The 25,967-nt window shown below is 38.0% G+C and overlaps 11 protein-coding genes across 11 annotated transcripts; 5 read left to right on the plus strand and 6 right to left on the minus strand.

The window, feature by feature from the left end:
* Nucleotides 1-237: 237 nt before the first annotated feature.
* SOCG_02785 (uncharacterized protein) lies at nt 238-1,572 on the plus strand. Its single transcript, XM_013161275.1, has 4 exons — nt 238-578; nt 632-900; nt 954-1,152; nt 1,197-1,572. The coding sequence occupies exons 1-4, from the start codon at nt 504-506 to the stop codon at nt 1,464-1,466; spliced, it is 813 nt and encodes a 270-aa protein (XP_013016729.1). The 5' UTR covers nt 238-503; the 3' UTR covers nt 1,467-1,572.
* Nucleotides 515-5,097, minus strand: SOCG_02786 (helicase Required for RNAi-mediated heterochromatin assembly Hrr1). The gene is made up of 4 exons (XM_013161276.1): nt 2,511-5,097; nt 2,003-2,464; nt 1,800-1,958; nt 515-1,753 (listed from the first exon to the last, which is right to left on the minus strand). Exons 1-4 carry the CDS (start codon nt 4,819-4,821, stop codon nt 1,710-1,712), a joined length of 2,976 nt encoding a protein of 991 aa, XP_013016730.1. The 5' UTR covers nt 4,822-5,097; the 3' UTR covers nt 515-1,709.
* Nucleotides 5,098-5,199: 102 nt separating this feature from the next.
* On the plus strand, nt 5,200-6,360 carry SOCG_02787 (ribosomal protein subunit L22). The gene has a single exon (XM_013161277.1). The coding sequence runs from the start codon at nt 5,357-5,359 to the stop codon at nt 6,104-6,106; it is 750 nt and encodes a 249-aa protein (XP_013016731.1). The 5' UTR covers nt 5,200-5,356; the 3' UTR covers nt 6,107-6,360.
* Nucleotides 6,272-9,557, minus strand: SOCG_02788 (zf-CCCH type zinc finger protein). Its single transcript, XM_013161278.1, has 2 exons — nt 8,477-9,557; nt 6,272-8,421 (listed from the first exon to the last, which is right to left on the minus strand). The coding sequence occupies exons 1-2, from the start codon at nt 8,598-8,600 to the stop codon at nt 6,872-6,874; spliced, it is 1,674 nt and encodes a 557-aa protein (XP_013016732.1). The 5' UTR covers nt 8,601-9,557; the 3' UTR covers nt 6,272-6,871.
* A 909-nt stretch (nt 9,558-10,466) lies between these two features.
* Nucleotides 10,467-13,472, plus strand: SOCG_02789 (CUE domain-containing protein Cue3). The gene has a single exon (XM_013161279.1). The coding sequence runs from the start codon at nt 11,556-11,558 to the stop codon at nt 13,254-13,256; it is 1,701 nt and encodes a 566-aa protein (XP_013016733.1). The 5' UTR covers nt 10,467-11,555; the 3' UTR covers nt 13,257-13,472.
* SOCG_02790 (mannose-1-phosphate guanyltransferase Mpg1) lies at nt 13,379-15,344 on the minus strand. The gene is made up of 2 exons (XM_013161280.1): nt 15,162-15,344; nt 13,379-14,959 (listed from the first exon to the last, which is right to left on the minus strand). Exon 2 carries the CDS (start codon nt 14,928-14,930, stop codon nt 13,839-13,841), a length of 1,092 nt encoding a protein of 363 aa, XP_013016734.1. The 5' UTR covers nt 14,931-14,959; nt 15,162-15,344; the 3' UTR covers nt 13,379-13,838.
* SOCG_04968 (uncharacterized protein) lies at nt 15,278-16,893 on the minus strand. Its single transcript, XM_013162388.1, has one exon. It carries the CDS (start codon nt 16,085-16,087, stop codon nt 15,776-15,778), a length of 312 nt encoding a protein of 103 aa, XP_013017842.1. The 5' UTR covers nt 16,088-16,893; the 3' UTR covers nt 15,278-15,775.
* SOCG_02791 (mannosyltransferase) lies at nt 15,377-18,586 on the plus strand. The gene is made up of 2 exons (XM_013161281.1): nt 15,377-16,016; nt 16,061-18,586. Exon 2 carries the CDS (start codon nt 17,274-17,276, stop codon nt 18,309-18,311), a length of 1,038 nt encoding a protein of 345 aa, XP_013016735.1. The 5' UTR covers nt 15,377-16,016; nt 16,061-17,273; the 3' UTR covers nt 18,312-18,586.
* Nucleotides 18,521-19,962, plus strand: SOCG_02792 (uncharacterized protein). Its single transcript, XM_013161282.1, has one exon. It carries the CDS (start codon nt 18,689-18,691, stop codon nt 19,775-19,777), a length of 1,089 nt encoding a protein of 362 aa, XP_013016736.1. The 5' UTR covers nt 18,521-18,688; the 3' UTR covers nt 19,778-19,962.
* An 8-nt stretch (nt 19,963-19,970) lies between these two features.
* On the minus strand, nt 19,971-21,756 carry SOCG_02793 (protein phosphatase 2C Ptc1). The gene has a single exon (XM_013161283.1). It carries the CDS (start codon nt 21,535-21,537, stop codon nt 20,491-20,493), a length of 1,047 nt encoding a protein of 348 aa, XP_013016737.1. The 5' UTR covers nt 21,538-21,756; the 3' UTR covers nt 19,971-20,490.
* On the minus strand, nt 21,731-25,335 carry SOCG_02794 (cell cycle regulated GATA-type transcription factor Ams2). Its single transcript, XM_013161284.1, has 3 exons — nt 25,031-25,335; nt 24,780-24,936; nt 21,731-24,629 (listed from the first exon to the last, which is right to left on the minus strand). Exons 1-3 carry the CDS (start codon nt 25,065-25,067, stop codon nt 22,787-22,789), a joined length of 2,037 nt encoding a protein of 678 aa, XP_013016738.1. The 5' UTR covers nt 25,068-25,335; the 3' UTR covers nt 21,731-22,786.
* Nucleotides 25,336-25,967: the final 632 nt, after the last annotated feature.

Below are 25,967 nucleotides of genomic sequence, written 5' to 3' on the forward strand. Positions count from 1 at the left end.
CATAGACTAATAGGTGTTCAGAATGAGAGAATTTTGTGACAGACCGTCCAATTTTCTCGTTCTCCAACTCCAGAATGGACTTATAAATATTTATTTTGATGATCATTCCAATGTTTCATACATTAGTATCCAGTCTAAAAACATTATATCTACACTTCTTCCTCTTACTTTCCTGGTAACACATGTCGTCTCGTTAAGTCACTGTAACATAACAAGTAAACACTGCAACGACAAATCTTTTAATTTATATCACTTTTTTTTGTCTATTCCGGGTTTTTTTGTTTTAGGATTCTCTTAGAGATTCTTTTCTAGAATGATATACTGAAGACTCTCGTAACTTTTAAGTTTTACAGTAATTGTGTCGGTTTAACGTTTTCCTCGGTTCTTCTTGGTATCAGCAGTTTCTAAGGGCTCTAAAAGAAAACATAATAAATACATAGGATATTAACATTTCTTATTGATATCCTGCCAGTATTCATTTCAAGAAATAGGTGCAGTCTCCAATGCAAATATTGGACTCTCGAAAAATGGACCACAAAAAGATGATTGACCAAATATCGAAGCTCCCACATGAAAAGGTTTGTATTTTGTATGCTCATGCTCTATTATATCTAACTGCTTTTACGAAAAGATCTCTGTCCCAGAACTCATTACTCTCCTAGATATCCATTACAGCGACATGTTTCACATAAACCCTTGGATGAAAAAGGAAATAACAAAATTAGCCTATGAGTTTGTCAAAAATGATCCAAATCACCAGCTTTCGAAACATGATGCTCGCGATCTCGTAGAGGCGTTTATCAATGTGCCTGTAACATCGCTCGATACACAGTCGATGCCTTCAAGTCTTCCCTTATATTCCACTAGTATTGATGATATATCTACTGATTTATCTGTAGAGTATGTCTTGTCTAGCTTTGTATGATTTCTTTGTTCTACTAACACATCGCCAGTTCCAGTCTCTTACCTCAGTCTCTTTCTTCCCCGAACGATTTATCACGATCCTCTTCTCCTGAAAAATTTTCTGATAATTATTTTGTTGCAGCTTTTCAGAAAACTCAGTCCCACTTTGCTCATACAGACTCCCTTATAGATTCGGCTTTCTTCAATATTCAGAACTGCATGGCTTCTATCCAAAATTTTAAGAAAGAGGTATGCTAATTCATTACAATTTAATCACTACTAATACCTTATAGGATATTTCGTCTCAGCTTGTCGACAGTCGTAAGCAATCGGAAGCTTCACTTCGTTCCTCCAGATATCGTTCTTCTTCAAAAGTGTTGGAGTCTACAGGTTCTACTCCATACCAAAAAAAAAGTACTTCGTCTCACATTACCAGCTTCTGGGAACCTTCTTCTCCATCCTATTACATCAAAGCCTGTATAATCCTTGTGATTGCTGTTATCCTTTATACCGTCTTCTACTCTTCCTCGAAGCCTAATCCTTCCAAAACTCGTCCCTCGTAATCAACCATGTTTAAAAAATTATTTATTGTTATTAGTTTAGGGAATTCATTTCGTCGTTTACCTTCCATCATTCAAATCATTCAAAATCACTTGGAAGTGCTATTTCATCCATTCATTTTATACAAATAAAGCTATTCCAAACGTTAGTAACTGTTCATTAACAACACCTTTCATTGTGCTTTTCTCATGAAACGTCCAACACATTCGCACAATGCACTAGCTTCATTTATCTTTTCCAGCTAGTCAAGCGCGCAATTTCATATTAAGTTCAAATAAATCACTCGGTTCTACAAATAGTTAGCAATCAAAGCTACCGAATCTGGTCTCGCATACCGTATACATAAACTTCATCAGCCCCTGTTTTTGGTTCTAGAGGAAGGTAATCCCCAAGCCCAGGAAGCTCCTCGTCCTGAGTTAAGGTATTAATCACGTCCCACCAAAGGGGGTTTGTATTTGCTACCATTTCGGCATTTCCAAACATATATATACCACCTGTATGAGATGTCAGTAGGCATTATGGTATATTATTTCCTTACGTCTTGCTCGTGAAAGAGCGACACAAACACGATAAGTCGAAACCAAAAATCCCACAGACCGTTGATCATGGTTTCGCACTAAAGATAGAAGTATCACATCATTTTCTTCGCCTTGGTAGCCATCGACGGTAGCAACTCTCATGTTTTCTTTTTCATCTGGTAAGTGTTTCGATATTAGATTCTCTATTAACTTTTTCTGAGCACCATAGAATGTTAGGCATGTAATTTGAAGTGGATTCACGCCATGAAGGATCAGGTAAGAAGCAAACTGTACAAGCATTTTAGCTTCAAATTCGTTGAATTTAGAAGAAGACCCATCAGTTTCTTCAAAGTTGGCATGAGTAAAAAAGTATCTTCGTAGTTGTCCCATTCCTGGAACAGTAGGTCTTATTTTCGCTACTGAATGATCAGATAAGCCGAAGTAGACTGAATCTACTAATTGTCGAATTTGTGGATGCATACCTGTTAATGTTAATAACAAATATCGGGACTTAGTTCAACAACTTACGCCTTTGTATACTCAACATATCACAAATCATTCCGTTTTCCACCAAACGTTCAAAGATTGAAATAGACAAGTTAAATGGAGGTCCAGCAAGTGCGAAAGTAGAGCAGCTTGGACGCAACTGTTTATGGTCTCCGATTAAAATTAATTGTTCTAAGGATGGAAAAACGGCAGGTATAACTGGTCCTTCAAGAATATTTGCCGCTTCTTCAATGAAGCAAATCTTAGGTCGGATGCTTTCCAAGATATGCCGATACTTGTTTAGGCCTGTCGTTGTCATCCCGACAACATTAGCATTACGAAGAAGAGCAGCGACACGTTTGTTATGACAACTAGATATTTCTTTATCCAATTTGATATAAACCCTGTGCAAACGTCTCAATTCAGACTCTGCATTTTCATAAGCTAATTGAAGCCAATGTTTATAAACCATGCCTCTGCTAAATTCTGGAATATCCCAGATGTTTTCAAATGCTAAAAAGCCTTTGAACTCTTTACTATGAAGTTGAACTTTTTCATAGAAATCGAACTTTCGTTTAAACTCTACGAAAACGCCATGCAATTCATCTTCATCGATAAGGCTTTCCTTTGTTTCTTGCTCTAATTCTTCTAGTTGTTCTGCTTCAATTTGAAGCTCTTCTTCAGTACCGTGAACGATTTCTTTTGGTGTAACCAAGTCTATTTTCATCTCACCTAACCAAGATTCAATCTGCTTTTCTTCTGCTGAGTCGTCATCATCAAAAACAGTATCTACCCAAGCAGAATTTTCTACGAGTGACTGTAATTGAGCAGTAGTAATAATTCCTTGGCTATGTAAATATGTAAGTGTAACGTACTCACTTGAGAAGTTTGACATGATGTTTAGCATTTGTTTCATAAGGCGACCTTTTTTCTTCTTAAAATCCTTAATAAACCTAGAAAATGTGTTTCTGACTGACTTGATCTTTTCATAAACAGATACCTCTTTAATTTCAGGGACGTTAGTACGTCTGCCGAGTCGTATAACCGACGCGCCTTCGCGCAAAAGTTGAAGAAGGATTTGGTCAACCGCATGGTTAGTTTGGCATGCCACCACAATGGGCAATACATTCGAGTTTGAATTTTCTAAAAGAGTTTGAATTGCCTTCAAAGCGACGAAAGTTTTTCCTGTTCCAGGGGGCCCTTGTATAAGCGCTAGTTTTCGCGAAAGTATCGACTGATATGCTTTTAATTGCGACTTGTCCAACAAGTAATCTTCGGAAGAAGGAAAAGGTTCCAAGATATCGATAAGAGACTGAGAGCTTCCTAATACTGAATTGATTCGCATTAGGGGATTATGTTGTACATACCTAGCGATTTCAGAATTTGGCTTACAACTAACAAAATAATCTTTCATAGGAAAACGATGCTCAGAAATTTTTTGAAGGTTAGTTAATACATGTTTATAAGCTTCCCAATAGCCAGACGTCGCTTCAATCATTACGAATTTTTTTCTTGAATCCAATTCAAAATTTAAATCGTGAAAGAAAACATCAATTTCATGCGGATATTTCCTCAACCCGCTCAATGGACGAGAGCAAACCGTACCCACCCGAATATGCTCAAAGTTGTCTTGACTCAAAAGAACAATATTTCCGGAAATTAAGCGTCGACTTCTGGACCAAGATATCCGCTTTTGTGCTCGAACAGTAAACGAAAGTTTGGTGACGACCGAGCGAGGAGCAATTATTTGTCCAACAATACGAACGTTGTCATAAACAACAAAAGCAGAAGAGGATATACGAGTTGGATCTTTCTTGTAACTCAACACACTTTCCCTAAGAGGAGAAATCGCATCTTCTCGAAGCAGCTTATAATGCACGCTTATATATTGTTCAAAGTCGTTATATCCCCCGAAAATGATATTTTTGGGCAAATTAACAGACGCGGATACGAGCTCTTGAAAAGTGGGAATATCTGGGAGAGACCTCCAATTATTTTCCGTATCATTCTCATCTGCATCTGCAAGTCTCTCTCGCATCCTGACTTGCTTTTTGCTTGGGGTCGCCTTTGATTTCAGAGCTTCTGGACTAGCGGGAGCATTTCTGTTTGGGGTTATGTTGTAATTATTCATGTCATCATCCCATTCATCGACGGCATAGTTTCCAGAATAGTTGTCTATTTGTTTCCGTTGATGAATTGTCATACTATGAATCAAGTCCTCATCTGGGATATCATCAAACACCACTTCTTGAGCGTCTGTGGTACTCTTCAGTTGATCCCATATTTCTAACGTGCTTAGCTTCACACCCTCTTGCGGATTATGCTCCAGGTTGGATACAGCTACCTTTTCCATCGCTTTAATTCTTTTTCGGAATCAACGGAGACGTTTTCTAGTACACAGAATTCAATCTCTCTTTGCTCAAGTCTTTATAAATCATAGCAATTTATTCGTTTTAAGCAATAAAGAACCAAATAAAAACCATTTGTTTCTTTAAAATATCGTCTCTACGTCTAAACTACCGTGAAATACCTGAATTTAATAGTAATCGCGTAGAGAAGCACTTTGTTTACAATGGAATTGATGATAACACCTTATAGTGGACCTTCCATTTTACGAACTATTTTATACTTTGTTCTCTATTGTTGTTTGGCGCTCCATAAGTTTAGCGAGTCAATACTTACTGTTGGTAAACAAATTTAAGTAATTTGGGCGAGTTATCGTATTCTGTTATTTGGTAACTTTGAGCAAGACCTGGCTTTTCTCCAATTTCATAAAGGGGACACGGTCTTTTATATTTTGAGGTTGTTTATGTTGTGAATAAAGAGTTTCATTTTCTTTTGATCTCTATTTAGTTAATTTTTATTCAACATTTTGGCAGCGTTTCGAAATGAGTATTTGGACTAATTCGATCTATTTGCCCAAAATGAGCAACCGTTTTGTGAGTAATTTAGGTATCTATGGAAATTTATCATTACAATCTTTCAAACTTCATACCTTTCGTCCAATTCGATGCTTCTCTCAGACGCCTCGTGCATGGAATCAAGCCCCAGGCTCATTAGAGACCGGAGAGCGAACAGGATCTAGTATTTTTTCTTCCCTACAAGAACAATCTCAGATATCTTCTAGTAAAACACCTGAGCAAAAATCACGTCCATGGAAACGGATATCTACAAAGCGTCTTTTAACCATGGATCCATCCCACACTCATCAGTCGAAAATTCTTCGCTCATCTCTGAAAAAAGCAGGCAACCTGTGTCGCCAAATTTCTAGAAAACCTTTTTACCATGCTCTCTTACAAATGAAGTTTTCCGAAAAACGTGTCTCCAAATCTATCGCTTCAGCTCTTGTGAAGGCTCGCGAGGATGCCGTAACGAAGGCTGGTCTTGATGAGAAAACTCTTTACATAGATCAAGCATGGGTTGGAAAAGCTACTTATTTAAAAAAACTGGTTACTCGAGGTCGAGGTGGCCATGCTGTTCAGAGACGTCCAAGAGTTCGTGTAACCGTCCTTCTTAAAGATGAGCGAGCTCTTTTACGTGATGTAAAACGCCGAAATGATAGAATCAACAGCCGCCGTGTGTGGTCACCCCTTCCCAATCGCCCGGTTTACAACAAACTTAATGCTTTCACTTGCTAAACCATTTTCGCAGCGACATCCAAGCGTGATCTGATCTGTTTTAATTATTATCACTTTGTCTTTCGAGCTTCAACACAATTCCCCTTCTTCCTCTATGTGGTAATTGCCAGTAGCTACAAGTAAACCATGTTTACAAAAATTTAATTTCTTATTTTATTCATCATTGTATCCATCTTAAATTAATACATTAATTAAATCTTTAAATTACAGCTATAGACGAAGTAAGCGTTTCCGCACGAACAATAAATCTTTACGCGCTTTAAAATAAAAATCGTTCTTGTCAAAGATATTTACCTTTTTTTATCAAGAGCGACAAAACGGCCCTTAAATCAATCATCTTAATAAATTTTAATCTTTTCTTTGGAATATTCAACAAGCATAACAATAAATCTCACTTTTTACCGAAGTAAGAACGTTCGTTTCCCAACGACATCCCTTTTATGGGTATTCGGCTTATTTTATAGAACATCTGATGCATTACCTTCTTTTTCGTAGCACCAAGTTCATGGATATATAATGCATCCCGTACAAATACATCCTTTATGTTGTTTCATTCTCTTATAATTCATTCCACAAACAAAATGCAAACGTCCAATATATATTTCAAGATCGACGGCTGGATTTACCCTTGACATACATAATAAGGAATATTTTTTGGGAAATCATGGACAAATCAGTTGCAAATAACGTGTTGTTTATAATCATCAAACAACTATTTTATGATTTTAAAGCTCTCTACGTTTGTTAAAGGGCAGGTTGAGATAGTCAGTCATCCATCTGGAAGGTTGTTTCTTCTTCTAGTGTTGAGCTCCAAGCAGGTGAGTTGTTTGCAACAGATACTCGTGAAAATCCATTGCTTCCTGGACTCAATGTATAATCATTCTTGGTTTCATTAGCTCCTCCAGTAGTTACAGGTGACATAGAATCGGCTCTAAAAATTGGTTCACTCTTAAGCCTTGCAACATGCTGCGGTCTGGTTAATTCATTTATTGGAGAGCTGAACACGGATTCTTCACGGACACCAAATGAAGAAGGCATTTTCATCGGGGTACCAGCAACGCCCGGTTGCTGGGGAGTCGTGGTTCTACTAGAACTACTAGAACCGGTATTCGTGTCAACGTACTTATGTTTTGAAAAATAAGCACCAAATCTACTGTTCTGCAACGTGTTTGTGGGGAGACGAGACGTAAAAGTAGGACTTGTCATAGACAAAGGAGTAGATAGCTGTTTCATACTTGAATTCGTTTTACCAATGGGAGACGAACCCAAAAATGACTCGTCAAAGCTACTCATTGGAGTACTCAAGTACTTTTGTTCATCATCACTCATGTCCATTTGGTGATTTAAATCCACACGGTTTGGCAAACTCGTAGAGACCACCGAGGGAAAGGCGTCAGCATACGAATTACTGCGAACTGCATATCGACGTGTAGCACCTGACGAAAGTTGAATCCCTGTAAGAGAATGGTTAATGGAAGGGCGACGTTTAGGGAGATTGCTATTAACCTTGCCATTTGGTTGAGGACTTTGTAAGGGTACGTTAGCCTTCATCATTTCTGCAGGCAACTTTGGAAAAGACGTAGCTTTTTCGTTAGTCCGATTTGCATAGGCGGCTAACAGAGATGGTTGACGGAAAAAATAATCTCGACTGTTTTCATTACTCATTTGTTGATGTAGAAGCCCTTTGGAACCATTAAAATTGTTTGAGGACGCACTTGATGCAGCGCCAAACGAAGAAGGCGAGGTAGCCAAGGAGGATGCAATAGAAACACCATTCATAGAGGAAGCCAATCCTAAATTAATGTCGGCAGAATAATCATCGAGTTGTTTACCATGATTTGCGGTCCCTAATAGTGACTGAGTAGATGTAAAATTATTTAGATAAGAAGACGCAGATGAGTGTCCTGGAGAATGACTGAAGGAAGAAAAAGACGGAGGTGACGCCGAAAAACCAGGATTGAGAAGATTACCTTTCATGTTGATAGAGCCCTTCATATCCATTTGATCAAAGGCGGTTCTTTGGATTTTCTGGGGAAACGAAGAGGAAATGGAAGAGTTTTGCATATGTTTCAAAGAATTACCAAATGGAAGATGATTTGGAAGGGGTGTGGTTTCCGAAGGGAGACCAGAGGAGATTGTAGAGTCATTGACTGGGAGTGAATGGGAAAGAGCACATTTAGTGCCGAATTTGCAATTTCCTTTTAAATGGTATTTACAAACAGGACGCTCTGTTTCAAGAGAATGGCTAAAAGGACAATTCTCACCTGCAGTACACGAACCATGGCGAAAGAACTTACAGGGAACATGTTGTAAATCTAGAAGGAGAGATGTTAATATGGAAAAATCAGAGAAATAAGATATTTGGCATACTTTTTACAGGAGCAACATGATCTTGCGCTAGCTTGGGCAAAGGCGATTTGACCGTTTTACGGTTATCAAGAGGACGCTCCATACGTTTTGCAGTAGCGGAAGGAGCAATAGACATTGTGATCATTCCAAAAAGAAGAACAGAACAAACTCACCAAGAACGGGAAAAAATCAAAGAGTAATAATGTTAAAGGAAAGGGGGAAAAGATAAATATGTGTATTCAAAAGGGAAAAAAATAAAAAAAAAGAATTTTCAAGACAAACAGAGAATAATTGTATGCTCTGCTTGGGATAACGATGATACAATGAGGAATCTGTGCAGGAACGAATTAGAGATTACAATTGTGAACGCAAAAGGAACAGAAACGCCTTAGCATTCAAGAAAAAAAAAAGGAAAAGGTCAAAATATAGGGACGAAGGACAAAAGAGATCCAAGAATACAGAACAGAAGATATGTGAAGGGATTTGTCGTGAAGGGGGAGAAAAAGGAAAGCCAAACGAAATCAAGAATCAAACCCTTTTATTTTTATAGGGAAGAAAAGTCGGATTGATAATTACAAAAACGAAAAACGCGCGGGAACCAAAACAGTCAGACTAAAATACTTTTGACAAGCAATGGCCGGGCGAGAAGCCACCAAAAAGGGACCGAAAAAAAAAGAAAGGAACTATGTAAAGAAAAGGAATTGGACCAAAGTAGAGCGACCAATTCGAAAGCAAGGCGTGGATTGGATTCAAAGACAAGAATCGATAGATATGATATACAAGACTTCTTTTTGGGGGAGGGGGAGGAAAAGCAAACTGGCAAAAGGAAGGAAGAATCGAACAGAAAAATCAATTGCAATCAGCAAAAACAAAAAAGAAGAGTCCTGAAACGTGAACCCTTGTACAAAGAAGGATTGGCAACGTTTTTGAAAATGGAGGAAAACAGGATACTCGTCAAGAGAGCTTAGCTTGGATGGAGAAGCTGCTGGTGTATTCAGCTCTCTTCAATTGTCTCAATAGTTCTATTCTCACAGAGTAATAACTTTTGGTAGTTGGTTTACGGCAAGTTGATAAATTGATCAAGTACAGGACAAAGAACTGATAGCTCCCTCTTGGTGCTTTGGGAATATCTCGAATTTTATATACTTATTTAAAATTAAAAAATCAATTCTTTTCTTTTATAAATAAAAACAAGGCTATATGCGTTTCAAAATGCCAATTGACTTTTGTTTTTCGGCCTTTCTGCTTCTGCATTCAACAGCTATTCTTCATCTACAAGATAATCTTGAAATTTCGTATATAGATAGAAATTTGATAATCCAAGAGCTTGCAGAGCTTGCAAATTCGCCTTTTGAGGCGGCGCTCATCAATGCTACTACTATATTGGGAAACCGCTTAGCCCTAGCAGTGCTATGCTAATGAAATTGGTGCCTCGGATTACGTATCTTGATATCAATGTTTCTTCGTCCCAGGTAACAAGGTTAACGAGATATAGATAAGCTTAAGGAGGTGAAAAGGGGACAAAATGTTAAATCTCGAAAAGATATATAATTTTACAGAGGATGGATAAATATAAAAGGAATAATGGCATTTCATCATGGAAAGCATTTACCTGGTATTTCTACTGTTATAGTTATTCTATTTTTATTGTTTCTAGCTATTTAAATGCTTTTCTGTTTTCATTTTATCCTAATGTCTAGTGGATTTGCTAAAATTCTTGTTTTTCGTATATCGGAGTTGGTTGTCCACATGACGTGGTAGTTGTTTACGAGGAAAAGAGACAGGGAAAGAGAAAGAGAGAAAGAGAAAGAGATTGATCTTGTTCATCAGGATCGCAGGTCAAATGAGCCTCCAGATGCAAATTTGTTGTCAAATTGAAAAAGAAATTCGCCTTTACTACAGCAGCACTTGTCATATCATTTTCCTTTTTGCTTATGAAATGCACATTCGATAGCCTCTTTTGACTTTTTTTTTTTTTTTTTTTTTTTTTTTTTTTTTTTATCAAGAATCACTAAAAATGCATGCTATGGTTGTCCTTGTCCTTATTTTGCTATGCTATGCTATGCCTTGCTTTGGTATACTATACTTTTCCAGGTCCTAAACCTCGGAAATCTGCAAAATCAAAATTTCGTTTTACATGCTTCTTTTTGATATCAATTCAACCACTCTTGACTGCGCTTGGGTGGATCCAAAATATGTTCTTTCAGTCTAGTGGATGAGAATTTGCAATTGATGATTTCCATCTTTTAGCTCGCTAGACAATTTGTCGACCAAACGTCGATCTTGATTGATATGAATCCATCAGTGAAAATCCTTGCTTTACGATGTAAATATATTATAACGGTTGACTCTCTTTTGACAAGCGAATGTAATATTCATGTTAAGCTTTTAAAGTTGCTCAACACGATTTTAACGTACAGCTGTTGAAGAAGCATGTATGAAATACGATGAATATTCAAGTTTACCAAGAATCGTAAACGTCGAAAAGAAAAAAAAATGTATATAAAAATTTATGGAAACCCACTTTTACTAGTATCGTCAATTTTGCATCCTCGCATATACACACACAGGCATACACACTCTGAGTCTCTCTCTTTATTTTCTTCGTATTCATGAAACGACCTAGTTACTCAAGACGATAATACATATTAATATTTCTCTTAAATATGATATATATCATAGAAAATAAATTATACAGCGATATTGTTCTAAGAACCATTCTTACAAAAATACAGTGCCTGCAAAGCAAAACTCGTATTTGAGTCCCAATAGATTTTCCGGTTATAAAGTCAACTCTTTCCGGTCTCTATTCCTCTCTCAACTCTTCTCTATAAGCTCACTTGGCTCGTTTGTCTATTTCTCCATCTGGTTGGTTCATTCTTTCTCTCTCACTCTCTCGGTCCCTTTGTTTTCCTTCCATCTTTTCTTTTCTTTTAATTTCATTCCATTGGATCTAATTGAATTGAATTGAATTTACAACCTCTCCTTTCTGACTTTTCCTCTTCTTGTTGTTTAACCAACTCTAGTGATACGCTATTCAGCTCAGAGAAGAGCAAGCATGCCTCTAGCTTGACTTGCCAATCTCCTACCTATTCCTGCCATGGATAAGAATGTGGCTTCCTTAGAAGCAGGTCTTGTGCAACAATTATTAAGCACAAAAGACGATGCTTGGAAAAATTTAGCTCCCGCAGCTGTCGAATTGGTAGCTGCTCAGATGGACCAAGTTTGGCAGCAAGCAGGAAGTCATCACCTCCATAGAAACGAGCAGGACGAAATTCATTTGATATATCTCTTACACCGCTGTTTAAAATCTCATTTAATAACTCCCAAAACAATCATGCAGGTCTGCGCATGCTTTCTCACTTCTAGTGACACCGTCAAGAATCTTGCTTGGTCGTTTTGTAAAGAGTCCGACTCGGATGGAATGGCTTTACAATTTACTCAATACTTTCAAAGTTTTGAAAAGATTTTTTCCATCGACCTTTGTCGCCTTTTTATCGTTTGGACAGCCGTGCATTGCATGTCCTCCTCTGTATATTATCCCGCTTTACTCGATCTCTTACCCATTCTTTCCAAAGTCATCCGTCAAAACATAGACAATCCTAATAATGTGGAAGAGATGGAAAAAGAGTTTTGGCTAAAGCGTCTTGTTCAGCATTGCCTTTACCATACTTCCGATTCATCTTTACTCTTTTATCTAGAAATGTTTTTGGATTCCCACGAATTACAACAATGTCTTGTCGTCATTTTGGAGGATCAAACCCTTTTGAAACGCGTCAAGGATCATGGTAACCCTGAAATTCGCATGATGTTGGACAACGCTCTTAAACATTACAGACAATTACAGGCGAAACAGGCTTCTACTGTCTCTCGCGACACTTCCAATACTTTTGGTGTCGACTCAAATGACGTTCAGAATCTTGTCGAACTTTTCCCCCAACTAACCATAGAAAAAGCCGCTGACTATCTTGCCCACAGCAATGGTCAAATGGACCTAGCTTGCGAAGCCATATTAACGAATTCTACTATCCCTGATGAATCCTCTTCTTCCTCTCATCCACCTCCTCCTTCAGCTCCTCCAGTTCCTTTGAAATTCAATGATACTGTCAAAGCAATCGTCCCCAACCATGCTCCATCCTCTGCTAATGTGGAATCTTCACAAGAACAAGATCGTCTAGATTTATTAAATGTTGATCCAGAAAATATTTATGTAAACAAGAAACCATTAAAGGACGATTTTTGGAAGTCTTCTGCTCCTAGCAACCAAAAAGCAAGAATTCTTGACTTGCTTGCGTTGGCCGAAGATGACGAGTATGATGATACATATGATAACACTGATGCAGTTGCACCCGTAGATCCTGGTGTTCAAGATGATGATCCTGAAGCAACTCCCAGTATTGCCCACGACTACCAGCGCTATATTAATCAAGTATTATTGAGTGCTTATGAGAAAGATCCTAAAGTCTTCGAACAAAGCGCTAGAAAAACAAAGGAACGTGCTGATCTTATTAAACAAGTGGATAACGCTATGACTCATGAACAGATTGAAGGTTGGCGTCGTATGTTCACCAAAGATACCAAGTTTGCATCTCTCATCAAACGTGAAGTCCAATTCGAAAGTGGAAACCAGAATGTAGGATCTCTTAATCGCTCCAAATACCGGAAGTCAAATGACAAACCCGAAGAAATTGTTGAAAAACCATCCACCCCTAGACCTTCAAGACCCCCTCCCAACCCTGCTTTGGCGAAAAAGAAATATGTTCGACGAAAACCAAATAAATCGTCTAATGAAAAAAAATAATACTGTCATTCCTGTCTTTTTGTTGGATATTTATGTATAAGTTATATATACTATTGATGATGGATACAGCTCAGAAACACTTAATGGGCTTAAAAACTACATTTTGGTTCACTTATGTCAAATAAGTAAGTAAAAATAAATAAAATCTTAGAATTCATTGAATTGATTATCTTTTTAATACTTTTCACAACTATCAGGCGCAGTATTGGTGAATTCAACACAACAAAGATAATTGCCTTACTACTTGGTAAAAAATCACAAGAAAACCATATCAGCAAAGAAAAAGCTCTTCAAATTTGCTAAATTAAACTGCCTTTCTAACAAATCGAGTTAACTGAACAAATGTATACAATCATCTCCATTTCTATTGCAACCAGAGATAATTAAAAAGACAGAAACCTGCATCCTTTACTAATTCAATAAAAGAAGAAGAGATAGGAAAAAGAGTGTGTGATTTTAAAAGAATTAAAAAAGGGCGATAAAAAGGAAAAAAGAGTAGAATTAGGTACAAAGATGGAAAAGAATAGAACGGAAGAGGTAAGTCCATGTAAAAGAAGAAAAGAGTCTTATACACAAGCAGATTTACATAACAATAGTACCAGGGACTTCAATATTGGCACTAATACTCTTATGGGGCAAGATGCTACCGCCGTTGACATAGATTTCATCATTGACGACTACGTCGTCACCCAAAACAGAAACATTCTCCAAACGACTCCATGATCCAAGAGTAGAGTTCCATCCAACAATGGTGCTCTTCACCCAGGCATGGTCGCGTACGCGAGAAGACTTGAGGATAGCGCAACGTTGAAGGCGAACACCGTCACCGATTGTAACATTAGGACCAATGACGACGTTAGGGCCAATTTTGCAGTTCTTGCCAATGGTGGCAGAAGCATCAATCAAGACATTGCCAATAATAGAAGGGCCGGCGGGGGCTAACAACTCAGGCTTGTGCTTTCTCAAAGATGACAAGTAAAGGCAAGTACCGGTGAGATAGTCTTTGGGTTGACCAACATCCATCCAGTAGTTCTCTAAATCGAAAGAGTGCAATTGCTTGTCTTTGACCATGGCAGGGAAAACTTCCTTCTCAATGGAAGTAGGACGAGGCTGGATGCGGTCAAGCACGGAAGGATTGAGAATGTAAATACCGGCATTGATTCTGTTGGAGACAAACTCCGAAGGTTTCTCTACGAAGCGTTCAATTAGAGATTCGGAGTTGGGGTAATGAACAACAACACCATATTTGGAGGGGTCCTCGACCTTGGTAACAACAATAGTACCCTCGGCACCATGGGCTTTGTGGAACTTGGCCAAATCTCCAAAAGGATACTCACAGATGACATCACTGTTCAAAACAAAGAAGGGAGAATTGTCTTTACCAAGAATATCACGAGCCAAGGCAAGAGGGCCAGCGGTGCCCAAAGGCTCATTCTCAACAGAGAAGGTAATTCTAACCTTGTACTCTTCTTCATACTTCTTGAGAGCTTGAACCATGATTTCAGGGCGGTAGTTTACTGCCAAGACAATATCGGTTACACCAGCGGCAGCTAAGGCTTCGACTTGATGAAGAATCATGGGACGGTTGCCAAATTCAACCAAAGGCTTTGGTAAAGTCAAAGTCAAAGGACGAAGACGAGTACCAAAACCGCCGACGAGAATCAGTGCCTTCATTGTTGCAAAGATAAATAGACAAGGGAAACCTTGAAAGAAGTTAGTATACGGAACTGCAAAAAACGTCGAATCAAAATGAGAATCATCTGGGTAGCTTGCTTAATTCGTTTCAAACATGAACATAGATAGACCTTTCTCTTTGAAGGAGAAAGCAATCAGAAAAAAATCCCCCTAGTATTGGGTCGTTCAAAATCTAAGCCATCCAAAGACGATACAAAATTTTAGACTTACTCAAGTGCTCGAGTAAAAAATACTAATAAATAAGAAAGACGGTCTTTCCTAATGTTAGGTTTTTATACAAAAACCTGCTAGGAAAAGTTATTTTGGGTGGTTGGTAAAGATCAGGTGAACGCAAGTCCCCACAACTACCATTTATGAGAGGGTAAGGGTGAGTCCTAAAAATATGTCATGAAAGTATCAACATTAGGAAAGTTGCCAGTCATAATACAACACAAATAGTGACAAAATTTCTTTTGCGCATGTTGACTGTTGATGCGCAGGCATGTGTATGGCTGATATTAGCGATTCGCGAAATTTTGTTTTAAAGATTATTACCATCCTAAGTAGCTAAGGGGGTGCAGTCGCAAAAAAAAAAATAAAAAAAGAAAAAAAAAAGTTCGCAGGGTATAACCATGACAATCAATGAAACAATAACATTCCTCGTCAAGAGAAGGGTGTTCGAAAGAATAGCAATGGCCGTTCCCTAGAGAGAGTGAGGCTCAGAATTCAATTTTCTCAGGATAGTCGTGTTCAATGCCGAGAGGTAAATAAAGGCTTGTTAGAAAAGAGCAACGTCGCATAGTTCCAATGAATGTAGAAAGCCTCAAGAGGCTTATAAGAGATTATCACCGATAATTAGTGAAACAGAACAATGGGAAAGGGAAATGAAATGGATAAGTGGTTACAAAAGAAAAAAAAGAAAAGACGAAGACGAAGACGAAAAGGCGCAAAAAGAAATTTGATGGGATTCTTTTAGAAGCAAGTGCTTGAAATTCCATATTGCAAAAAAGAGAAAGACAAGTAAAGTTGCTTGAGAGGAGAGTACTTGGGTTTTGTCTTGTCGCTCCAAACCTGCAATGATGGATGGTATGGAATGTTAGAGCCAGTAGAGCAATTTTTAATGAATTTAGATATAAATCATACACTCCATGCTTCATTCATTCGTTGGAAAAAGAAATTGTAGAAAAAACGTGTTCCAACTTTGAAAGTATACCTTACACAGGAAATTACATTTGCTGTTCAGACCAACGATCCGTTTAGTCTTTTGTATATTTCTATTGAATTCGTATATAATTCTTTTCAATCCTTGGGCATTTAAAGATTTACCGCGCTTACCCAAATTGGTACTTACTGAAAACGCGTCAACGCGTTTTTCACTGTAAACAAATGGTGGTTAAATCTGTCATATTCGAATCCTCTATATAAAATTCGCAGATTGCTTTTTAATTCTTTCTTTTTTTATTTATGGATTTATTTTCATATGTATGCGCACTATATGCATTCAAGGCGTGGTGAGCTTGCAGTATAAAAGCATGCTGTTCCCCCCATTGTGCAGGATTTCTTCTCAGTTTTGTTTAAGCTTTCAATGAATGAATGGTCTTTTATGTTGAATAAGAAAGTTTCTCAAATAACAAATATTGCCAAATGAATGGGGTCAATGATTTCTTTACTCGCAATATGAAGATTCCAAATTCAGCCATACGACTGAAAGGACAGGACAAATATTGAAAAATGTAATGTTATTGAAAAAGAAAACAAAATTTTGAGAAAGAGGCTGCAATGCTCCAGCTTTTTTATTGGTAGCATCGCATCTTTTGCTGCGAAACGTGCTCTCGTCATGAATATACAAAGGCGCACGTTTTGAAAGAGCAAAAAAATACAATTAGATTCTTTACGGAAAATTTAGTTGTCGATTAACAACTATGAAACGATTATTCTAAGCCTTTGCGCATAAATTATTAAATAGTAAATAGCGTGATCATTGGGCACCAAGAATAAGGAATCCTTGGTAAACAGAAAACACGCGATTTGGCCAGCGAAGCCCCCATAAAATATGAGCCTGGAAAACCAGATTGGTAAAAAAAAAAAAGACTTTTTTATTTCAATAATTATTGAAATATAAAGAACATATTTTCGCTACAAACTACATCCTACAATTTTTGTTTGCATTAATTAATGCGAAACAGTTTCCACTATTGCTAAGAGGAAATTAGTTACTGGAAACGGCAATTGCAAGTTGAAAGCATTTTTTTGTAATATCTCTTCCACGAGAGATATAGATTAAAGCTGAATTAAGCTACACATACGTATATCTTCTATTGCAAAATACGCGTCGCCGACAACATGACACCGGCCAGGCACAAAATTAAAATCTTTTTGTGGTTTCATCTCTTTTTTCTTGGATTCCTCGTTTTTTGGTTTCGAAATGCGCTCTGTATGTTTACGGATGATTATCAAAAAGACATCATTCCTTCTGCCGAGCTTCAAGACTTAAGAGAACAGATCTCTCATGCTCCTAAAAATAGATCTGGACAATTTTCTGAAGTTCCAGAATGGCTCCCTAATGTTTCTGGACAAGAACCCTTAATTCCTAAAATCATTCACCAAACATGGAAGACAGATACAGTGCCAGAAAAATGGAAAGCTGCTCAAGAGAGTTGTCGAGTCATGCACCCTGAGTATCAGTATATTTTATGGACTGACGAAATGTCCAGAAACTTTATTGTTGAACATTACCCATGGTTTCTTAAGTATTTTGACACTTATCCCTTCAACGTGCAGCGAGCAGACGCAATCCGTTATTTCGTGCTCTTTCATTATGGTGGCATCTACATCGACCTTGATGATGGCTGCCGACAGCCCCTCGATAGTCTATTATACTATCCTGCTGTCTTCCGTAGGACGAACCCGGTTGGCATATCCAACGACGTTATGGGCACTATTCCTGGTCACCCTTTTTTTTCTTTTATCTTAAGCAATCTTATACGAAATGCAAAGTCTTATGTCTTTCCGTATCCGACCATTATGTTTAGCACAGGTCCGTTATCCATCAGCTTTCTATGGGAACGTTATCGACATAATTTACCGAAAGACGCTTCTGCATCCGCGAAAATACGTGTTCTCTTGGAAGAGGATTACAAGTTTTCCGACAGATCTTACTTCACTTTTTATGAAGGATCTTCATGGCACGAGAAAGATGCCTCTTTGATTTTATGGGCTAACAGACATATCTTAGGTCTAATTTTTATAGGCTTCATTGCTTATTTTCTTTTGTCATATTCTATTTTCTCCGTATTCCTTGACAGTCGGTTTTACGAACGATACTTTTACTCCACTCAACACAAAGTTGAACTACCACTTTCAGAACAAGAAGAGGTTTAACTCATTTCTTTTCTAAACTTCTTTTTTTTTTTTACTTTTATTTTATTTAGCTTTGAAGTCGCAAACTCAGCAACTTATGTTGTAGTGAGACATTACATAGGTACTTGACGCGTACATCTAACGCGCACAAAGTACCTACTTAAAAGTACCGAATCAGTATTATCGCGATATACCGAGACGCAGCGTATATTTCAAAGAGCCGAAAGGTAAGGTGATTGAACCTTTTTTTTTTTTTGGAAACTACTCTACAGAAAGCTATCTGCTCTAAATTCTTGGTAAAAGAAATAATCGCTTGAGGCTGACTAAACAGTCAAAGAATCTAGTATTCTTTGAAAAAAGTAAGGCTTGCTCTTGTCTGTATCAGCTTTGTAAATCCAATGGAAGGGCAGTCCAGCCAGCATGAAGTTGTAGAGTATGCATCTCAGCTCGGTATAGTTTTGGATGAAATTTTCTTAAACGTTGGATATTTGTTGCGCTCTTTGCTTGCTAATGTTCCTAATGCATTATATCATACTCAACTACAAGGGGAATGCCATAAATTTCAAGATTATTGCGATTTAATTGAGGTTCGTCTTTTAGAGGCTAAAAAAGTACTTGAAAGAGACCTACGTACATTAGAAGCTTCTGAACAAGGGAAAAATGACCAAACTACCACCAATGTAACAGCAAAACCGGAATTGCCAATAGACCTAACTGCCAACTATACTCCGTCGAATGGAAACACCGGCGCTTTGGATCAGGGATTACAGTCTGACACATTTCAAAACAAGAATAATGGGGGAAACTATTTTAACCTTTCCCCGTTTAATTCTCAGCCCATGCCAAATGAAGGTGCTTTTCTCGGATCTTCGGATGTAAAACCTTTTGATGGCATGGAACCCAAAGCAAACGCATCAGCTTCGCCCAAACTTAAATCCACTTCTGGTGGTATTGAATCTGTTGGTAATGAAGCACGTCCTGAAGTATATCCAAATCTGCCGTCTGGTTTACCTTCTGGTGTTTCTCGTGAAAACGATGCCTTCCAATTCAATATGCCTCAAGAAGCCTCCTCAGATCAGGCATTGCAAGCAAATGAGTTTTTACTTCCGAATGTTTTAGGAAATACGTCTAACTCTCCACAAGACAATTTATCGAATATGTCTTTTCCCAGCTTAGACACGGCCCAAGGATCTATACCCAGTAATTTTGGCTTTTTACAACAACAGCAACAAGCAGTTTCACCGACTTCAAACCAACCTAAGCCTCCGAATACATCGTATCCCCCATCTACTTCCTCTACATTAGACACCAAAACACAGGAAAATTATAGTGCCGCTTTCGGCAATGACAACTCGTTTGCAGCTCATTTAAACAACTCTTTTGGTAACAATTCTCTTGCTTTGCCTACAGACATTCCCTCTACAGATAGCATAAATGATCTGTTTGGTGAATCTTTTGATTTTACAATGTCAGGAGACAATTCATAAGCCAAAGCTCATTCTAGTTCACGATTACGAAGGATTTTTTCGTGTGCTCGATGGTTATTGTTTTCTTTAAGTTTATTTTTTACACTAATTAGACCTCTTTCGTTTGGTAGTTTTTAATGACATGAATGTTATGATTCGTTTTGTTTCGTTTAATTCATTTTTTTTCCTGTGAATGAAAACTTTTTATACATTAGCTTGTTTATATGTAATAAATTAAAATAAATACGGTTGAATGCAAGATTGGTTTGGTTAGTTTTGTTCCCACATATTGACATCTAATTTTATCCTTTCTAAGAGCCGCCTATGAACTACGATTAAGATGGGCAAGTTGATGTTTGGAGTTTTGAACAACTTCATTCAAAAAATAATATATAACATAGTGCATAGGAAGAGGGTATGCTATATGTAACAACATAGGATGGGTTATTTAAAAAAGGGATTCAAACATCTCTAATGGTCATTATGTCAAGTCAATTTTTAGATAAAACAAGGAACATAAAAAGAAAAAGTTCCAAAATACACATAAATAATTAAAACGAATAGCCTGTAACAACATGATAGCTTCAATGATGCAGTTTCCTTTTTCAACATAACCTTTGTAAAGATTCCCAACCCCTGAATCGTTGAATTTTTTATAATTCCACTTCGATCCGATAGAATTTATCAAAAATGTAAAGCCGAAAGAGAATGCATACGCATCCAGAAAACGCAATTTAATAATAATCATTGCTATAATCATTATTAGAGTCAACCATAACTCCTGGTTCGTCAACATCTCCAGGAGCTCTGGTCAAGTTCACAACAATGCAAGTGATATTATCTGTACTTAGTCGTTTTAATGCGTGCTCCACCAGTCTTAAGGCGGCCTCGCGGCAGCTGGTAAATTTCCTAACGAAATCGACAGCTTCTTGATCTGAAATTACATCCCATAGCCCATCGCAAGCTACAATAAAAAATTCATCATGACCTGGCCAAATTCGTGTCTCTGTCGTAAAAGGATGAGCACTTACGAGTTCTTTCAAGTAAGTGTCACCTAAAGCCCTTGTGACGGCAAGGACACCGTTGATCCGATTCTGCACCATCGCACCTCCCAACTGAGTGACTCGGCGAGCCTCATTCTCATCGGATCCTTTGTGATCGTAAGAAAGACGAATTGCTTTTCCATCGCGGCAAAGGACAACACGAGCATCCCCAACATTAGCTGTATACAGTACTCTTCGAGATCGATTATTTTCATAGCGGAAAAACGCGATTGCTGAGGTACAACCGCAAACATCATTCTTGGTTTCTTTCGCGATGCTATCATTTACCTCAACAAAGGTCTCATCAAGCAAATCCGTAACAAGACGGTCGGGATATTTTCTCAACTTCTCCAATAAAATTTTGTGAAGTACTTTTTTACAGTAGTCGGAAGCCTGAGCTCCAGCATGCCCGTCATACACACCTATAAAACCATCATCCTGGTTACCGCCAAAATCATACCAACAGCTATGAGCATCCTCCATGGCTCTTCTCCATCGTTGGTTCTTGTCTTCAACCATACCAGCTAACCAGTTGGACGTTTTGCTAGGTCTCGTACTACCAATTCGCATTGTTTGGCCTTCGCTGTCTTTCGCATCAACAAGGTGACTTCGTCCTTCTCCTTCCTCATAAGAGATACTCGCTCGTCGAGCATGATTTGAAGGTCCTGAATCCTTAAATGGATTCATCTTCTGTAATGGTTCCAGCAGTGCACTAGACACTGTGTTATGTCCTTTCATAGTTGAACAACTTTTAAGAATTTAGGCCTTCTTGGCCGCAAAATGGGGATCCAATATAAAACGAATTCAATTTTCTAGGAGAAATTCTGTATTTCTCTTATTCTCGCCTTCCAGTGTACGAACTTTGTAATTGATATACTTGTTCAGGTCAGCTTCGACTGAAATATCCTGAAGGATTTCGAGTGAACGAATGCTTTACGTCATCTATAGCGCTCTACGATGTACCGCTCAAATAAAATACAATTACCGGTTAAGTATTTTACGGTCTAGTACGGTACCCCGTTTACGATATTCTTCTTACATAACCTTAGTAAACACTTGAAAGAAGTGAATTCTGGTTAAAAATATTCATCGTTCTAGTCGTTACTGTAATAAGTTAATGGGATTTGAGAAGAGCAAACACGAATCGAAGACGGGATTAAAAAACTACTGTCTGAGTAGTGATACTTTTTCCATTCTTCTCCGCTTGGATTAAGGCAGCGAGTATTGCCATAAAAAGTGAGTTTCAAAGGAGTTCAATTAACAAGTCAGGCCTTTGTCTTCTTGCATCTTGCTCCATCTTTTAATTCAAGTACCCGAGTTTCAACTTACTTAAGTCGTGATTAGTTACAAGTGTTCTCAATGTTGGAATAATCCGCAGAGTCAGTCCAAGGAATAAATTATTATTTATTAGCAAAGTAATTAATTTAGGTCGTAGCAAAGTGAATATATTTTCTTACGAAGGATATATTCCATACAAACAGACACGAAAAAGTGAGACATAAAGCTTTGCTTGTATCCAGCCGGACGGTCCAATACCGAAATGAGACAGTTATGCTTAACCCAAAGTAATAAACGGTATGGCATATTCAGGTAGAAACATTTCAGAGGATTTAAACAGCCTTGCTGTATACAAGAAAAACGTCACTTAAACTAATAAAAAGAGAAGAGTATAAATAGAGAATTCAGAAGGACTCTCTTTAATCCAGTAGTGATATTCAAATTAGTCAAAAAATATTAAGTTCATTAGCCAGACCTTGCGATAAATAGAATTGAATTAGCCAGTGCGAACATTCGATTTACAAGGTTAAGTACAAAAGGGTAATAACCGCATCCGCAACAAGTTGAAGTTGAAGAAAGTTAGATCATAAAAACATTAAGCTATAGGTTAAATAGAACGAGCGAATTGTGCAGAGATCCAAAAATAAATGAAGTTAGGAAAAATAAAGTCCCGTTTGAGTAAGATATCAGCTGCAGACTTATTGCAACGCTAAGTGATAAACCTGTCAATTGGAGCCATTGGAGGACTACTCGGCATCGCCAAATCCGCCGCTAATGAAACTGTTCTCCTTTCATCAGCATCAACTAAAGGCGACTGCATGAACTCTGGAAACAGCTCAACACTTTCCGAATTTTCAGGTAGATGGGGCGAATTTTCTTTATTGTCGGATCTCACAGCTGCACTTAGTGCCTTGGTTAGGTCAAATTTAAGTTTAAATTCTGGGGTCAAGTTAGTTTGACCTAGATCTGAAACAAACAATTCTGAACGCCAAGGTGATGGACTTTGTTTGTTTCTTTTCGGCTTCGGAGGCGTCTTAAATAAACTTTCTAGTTGATCATCAACATCTTTATCTAAGTCGCAAACGGGAAGCGTAGGCTCAGCATCTTCGTCTGGCTTTCTGATTATCTGCTTCACGCATTGCTTTGGTAAATGATTTTCATTCTCCTTATTTGGATTATTGCTCGTAATCTTCTCAGGCTCTAGCCGTCGAATATTTTCATTCGTCGATGAAGGTAACACAAGCCAACTGCTGTTTGTGCCTATTTCAGATAATGGCTCTCTTAACGATTCATGAAAGTTTTTGTTCTTCGTTTTCACAACCGGAGAAGATTGAATCTGTCGTAATCCTTCATTAGCCAAATCCGCGCCTTGAGATCCTTGCAGTCGAATATTGTTAGAAGCGTTCTTTGAATCACACGTAGGACCCGAGGATTTGGATGGTACTTCCGGAAGTGGAGAATGACGGCCAGCTGTTTCTAGCTGACGAAAAACTGAAATCAAGGGTTTTCTTTGTTGAGAAAGTTTGTAGACGGCAATCTCTAGTTGAGCAAAAGAATCCAATTCAGAAGGTTTCTCCACTTCTAAGCTTTTGTACGTACTCCAGAGTGTTTTTGGTCGCATCGAGTGCCTTGTGGTCCAATAAATTCCGCAAGCATTACAGAGCATAATGGTACTGTTCATGAAATTAGCGTTTCGCCAATTCGCAGTTTTTATAGCACCACAATTTTGACAGTAAGGAGGAATTTTTCCTTCACGAAGACTATTTGTAAGCTGTTCCTCAATACGATCTTTTCCTCGGATAGCTGGTAAACGCTTTTCTATACGTGCACGTGCTATTCTAACTTGTTCTTTTATAAAATCCTGAACATGTTCTCGTTCAGGCAAAACGCTCGGATCAGTGGGGTTGAACGCATTTCGAGGATTAGGGTCGCGTTTACGTTTCTTCTTGGATACGGCGTTGGATATGGATTCTGTAATTGAAGTGGACGGACATACGGGGTCTGTCGCAGGATGGATATTTGATGACGGTGGCTCCATGCCGTAGGGTTCTGAAAATGGAGCAGTCGAGTAGTCATTTTGAGGATTATTTTGTTGATAAATAGAGTCAAAATCTAAACTCTCTGAAGGGGGATCCGTAAATCGAGATGAAAGAGGCACTGGGCTAGGATAAAAATCAGTTTCGTGGTTTGGAAGTGTAGCCAGGTTTGCAGAAGAATAAGCAGAGTCAAAGAAGCTTGCTGAATCAGATTGGTCAGAAGAAGAATTGTCAAGGATGAGAGAAGGAGGGAGACTTTCATTGTGGACTTTTGTAACACTTGCGGGAGAAACAGCCTGTAAACGCAAGTGAATTTCCAGGGAACGTTGCAGTCCAGTCTCTACAACTTTCCCGTTCAACCAGACAGTCTCAGGTGAGAGATTTTTGGGAGGAAATGGAATAGATTGTGATGAAAGGGATGAAAGGAATCCTAATCCAACAAAAAGTTCATCAGCTTCCAAATGATCCAAGGCATAAACACTAAATTCTTGATCCGATTTGCAATTGAGTTCTGGGCTACAAAAGGTTAGTAAACAAGATGATTAGCAGAACCTAAAAACAGCAGTAGTTACGTCAAACAAATAAAATCAAGCAACAATTATTGCTTTTCAAAAGTTACTTGGATTCCATTCGATTTATATACGTAAGGCGTACGATTCAACATACCTGCAATTCAGAATAGCCTCGACAGCATGTCGGGCATCCACCTGGCAAACAATTTTTTCCTTATCAAATGCAATTAAAACTTGGACGGGCACAGCATGTTTCGATTTTGCTAAGCAACGGATGGAGGATGCACGATCAATGCTGTAAATAACGCGTACTAAACCAGCAGGAACTCATTAGTATATTTACAGAAAAGATGTGAGTTTTAGCAAAAGTTGCATCGTAAAAAGAGCAATCAAATGCTTACATACACGGTACTACCAGTACAGAATCCAATCTTTCTTCCATAGCTGTTAACCAAGAGAGACTTCAACCTCTGGCATCAGCTATTCTTCAAACCAACTAGTAAATACTGAAACGAAATTGCAGACGGATGTCGGTGCCAATCAGGCAATGTGCTGTTGGTAAGTTTGGAAGCCCATGAGACACGTACACGATGTAAACACAGAACTCGAGTCGCGTCTAAATAAAAACGACCTATATATCCTTATACAGAAATTATCATCCATTTTATGAAGTGCATTCTATAAAAGTATTTTCTATAAAAAAAACGCGCTCATATCCGCGTCTAGTGTGATAGCTCAAGAGCACATGCAAATCATTTAAAAGCATATGCTTATGTTTTATGAGTATATGCTGTTTACAGATTTGTTTCCTGGGATTAAAGAAGTGTAATTTCCGCATGCAGATTGTCAGGAATACCTTACTTCCCAATATAGATCCACAAAGAGATTTTGCTTAAATCTATTTTGAAGAAAGAAAAAAATCTTCACAAAGATGCGTATACTTCCTTTTTTGTTTATACTTTGACGATATATTTATTAGAAAACGTTATATTTTATTAAAGGGTATGCTCGAATGCGTAGGTAAATAAAAAGAAAAATGGCAATTTAAGAAAAGATTGAACGGTAATAACCGTATAGATACTTTTTTGTTTTAATTTCTATACTCTCTTATTTAAATGTATACAGGTCTACAGACGGAAGACATTTCTGTGATTATTTTCTCAAAATACCTATAATCCATAAAAAAACCAAGAGGGCTTAGTGCTTTACTGTGTCATTGCTATATACACAGAAATCTGATATTATAAAGTATTTGAAACTGTCTTTTTCTCTTTGAGGTATTTGCCTTTGCTGCTGTCTATACTTTCTGTGTCTCTGTATTCGACCGTTTGCTCTACACTTT

This window comes from Schizosaccharomyces octosporus (assembly GCF_000150505.1).
Source record: "Schizosaccharomyces octosporus yFS286 unplaced genomic scaffold supercont6.1, whole genome shotgun sequence".
NCBI classification, from domain to species: Eukaryota; Fungi; Ascomycota; class Schizosaccharomycetes; order Schizosaccharomycetales; family Schizosaccharomycetaceae; genus Schizosaccharomyces; species Schizosaccharomyces octosporus.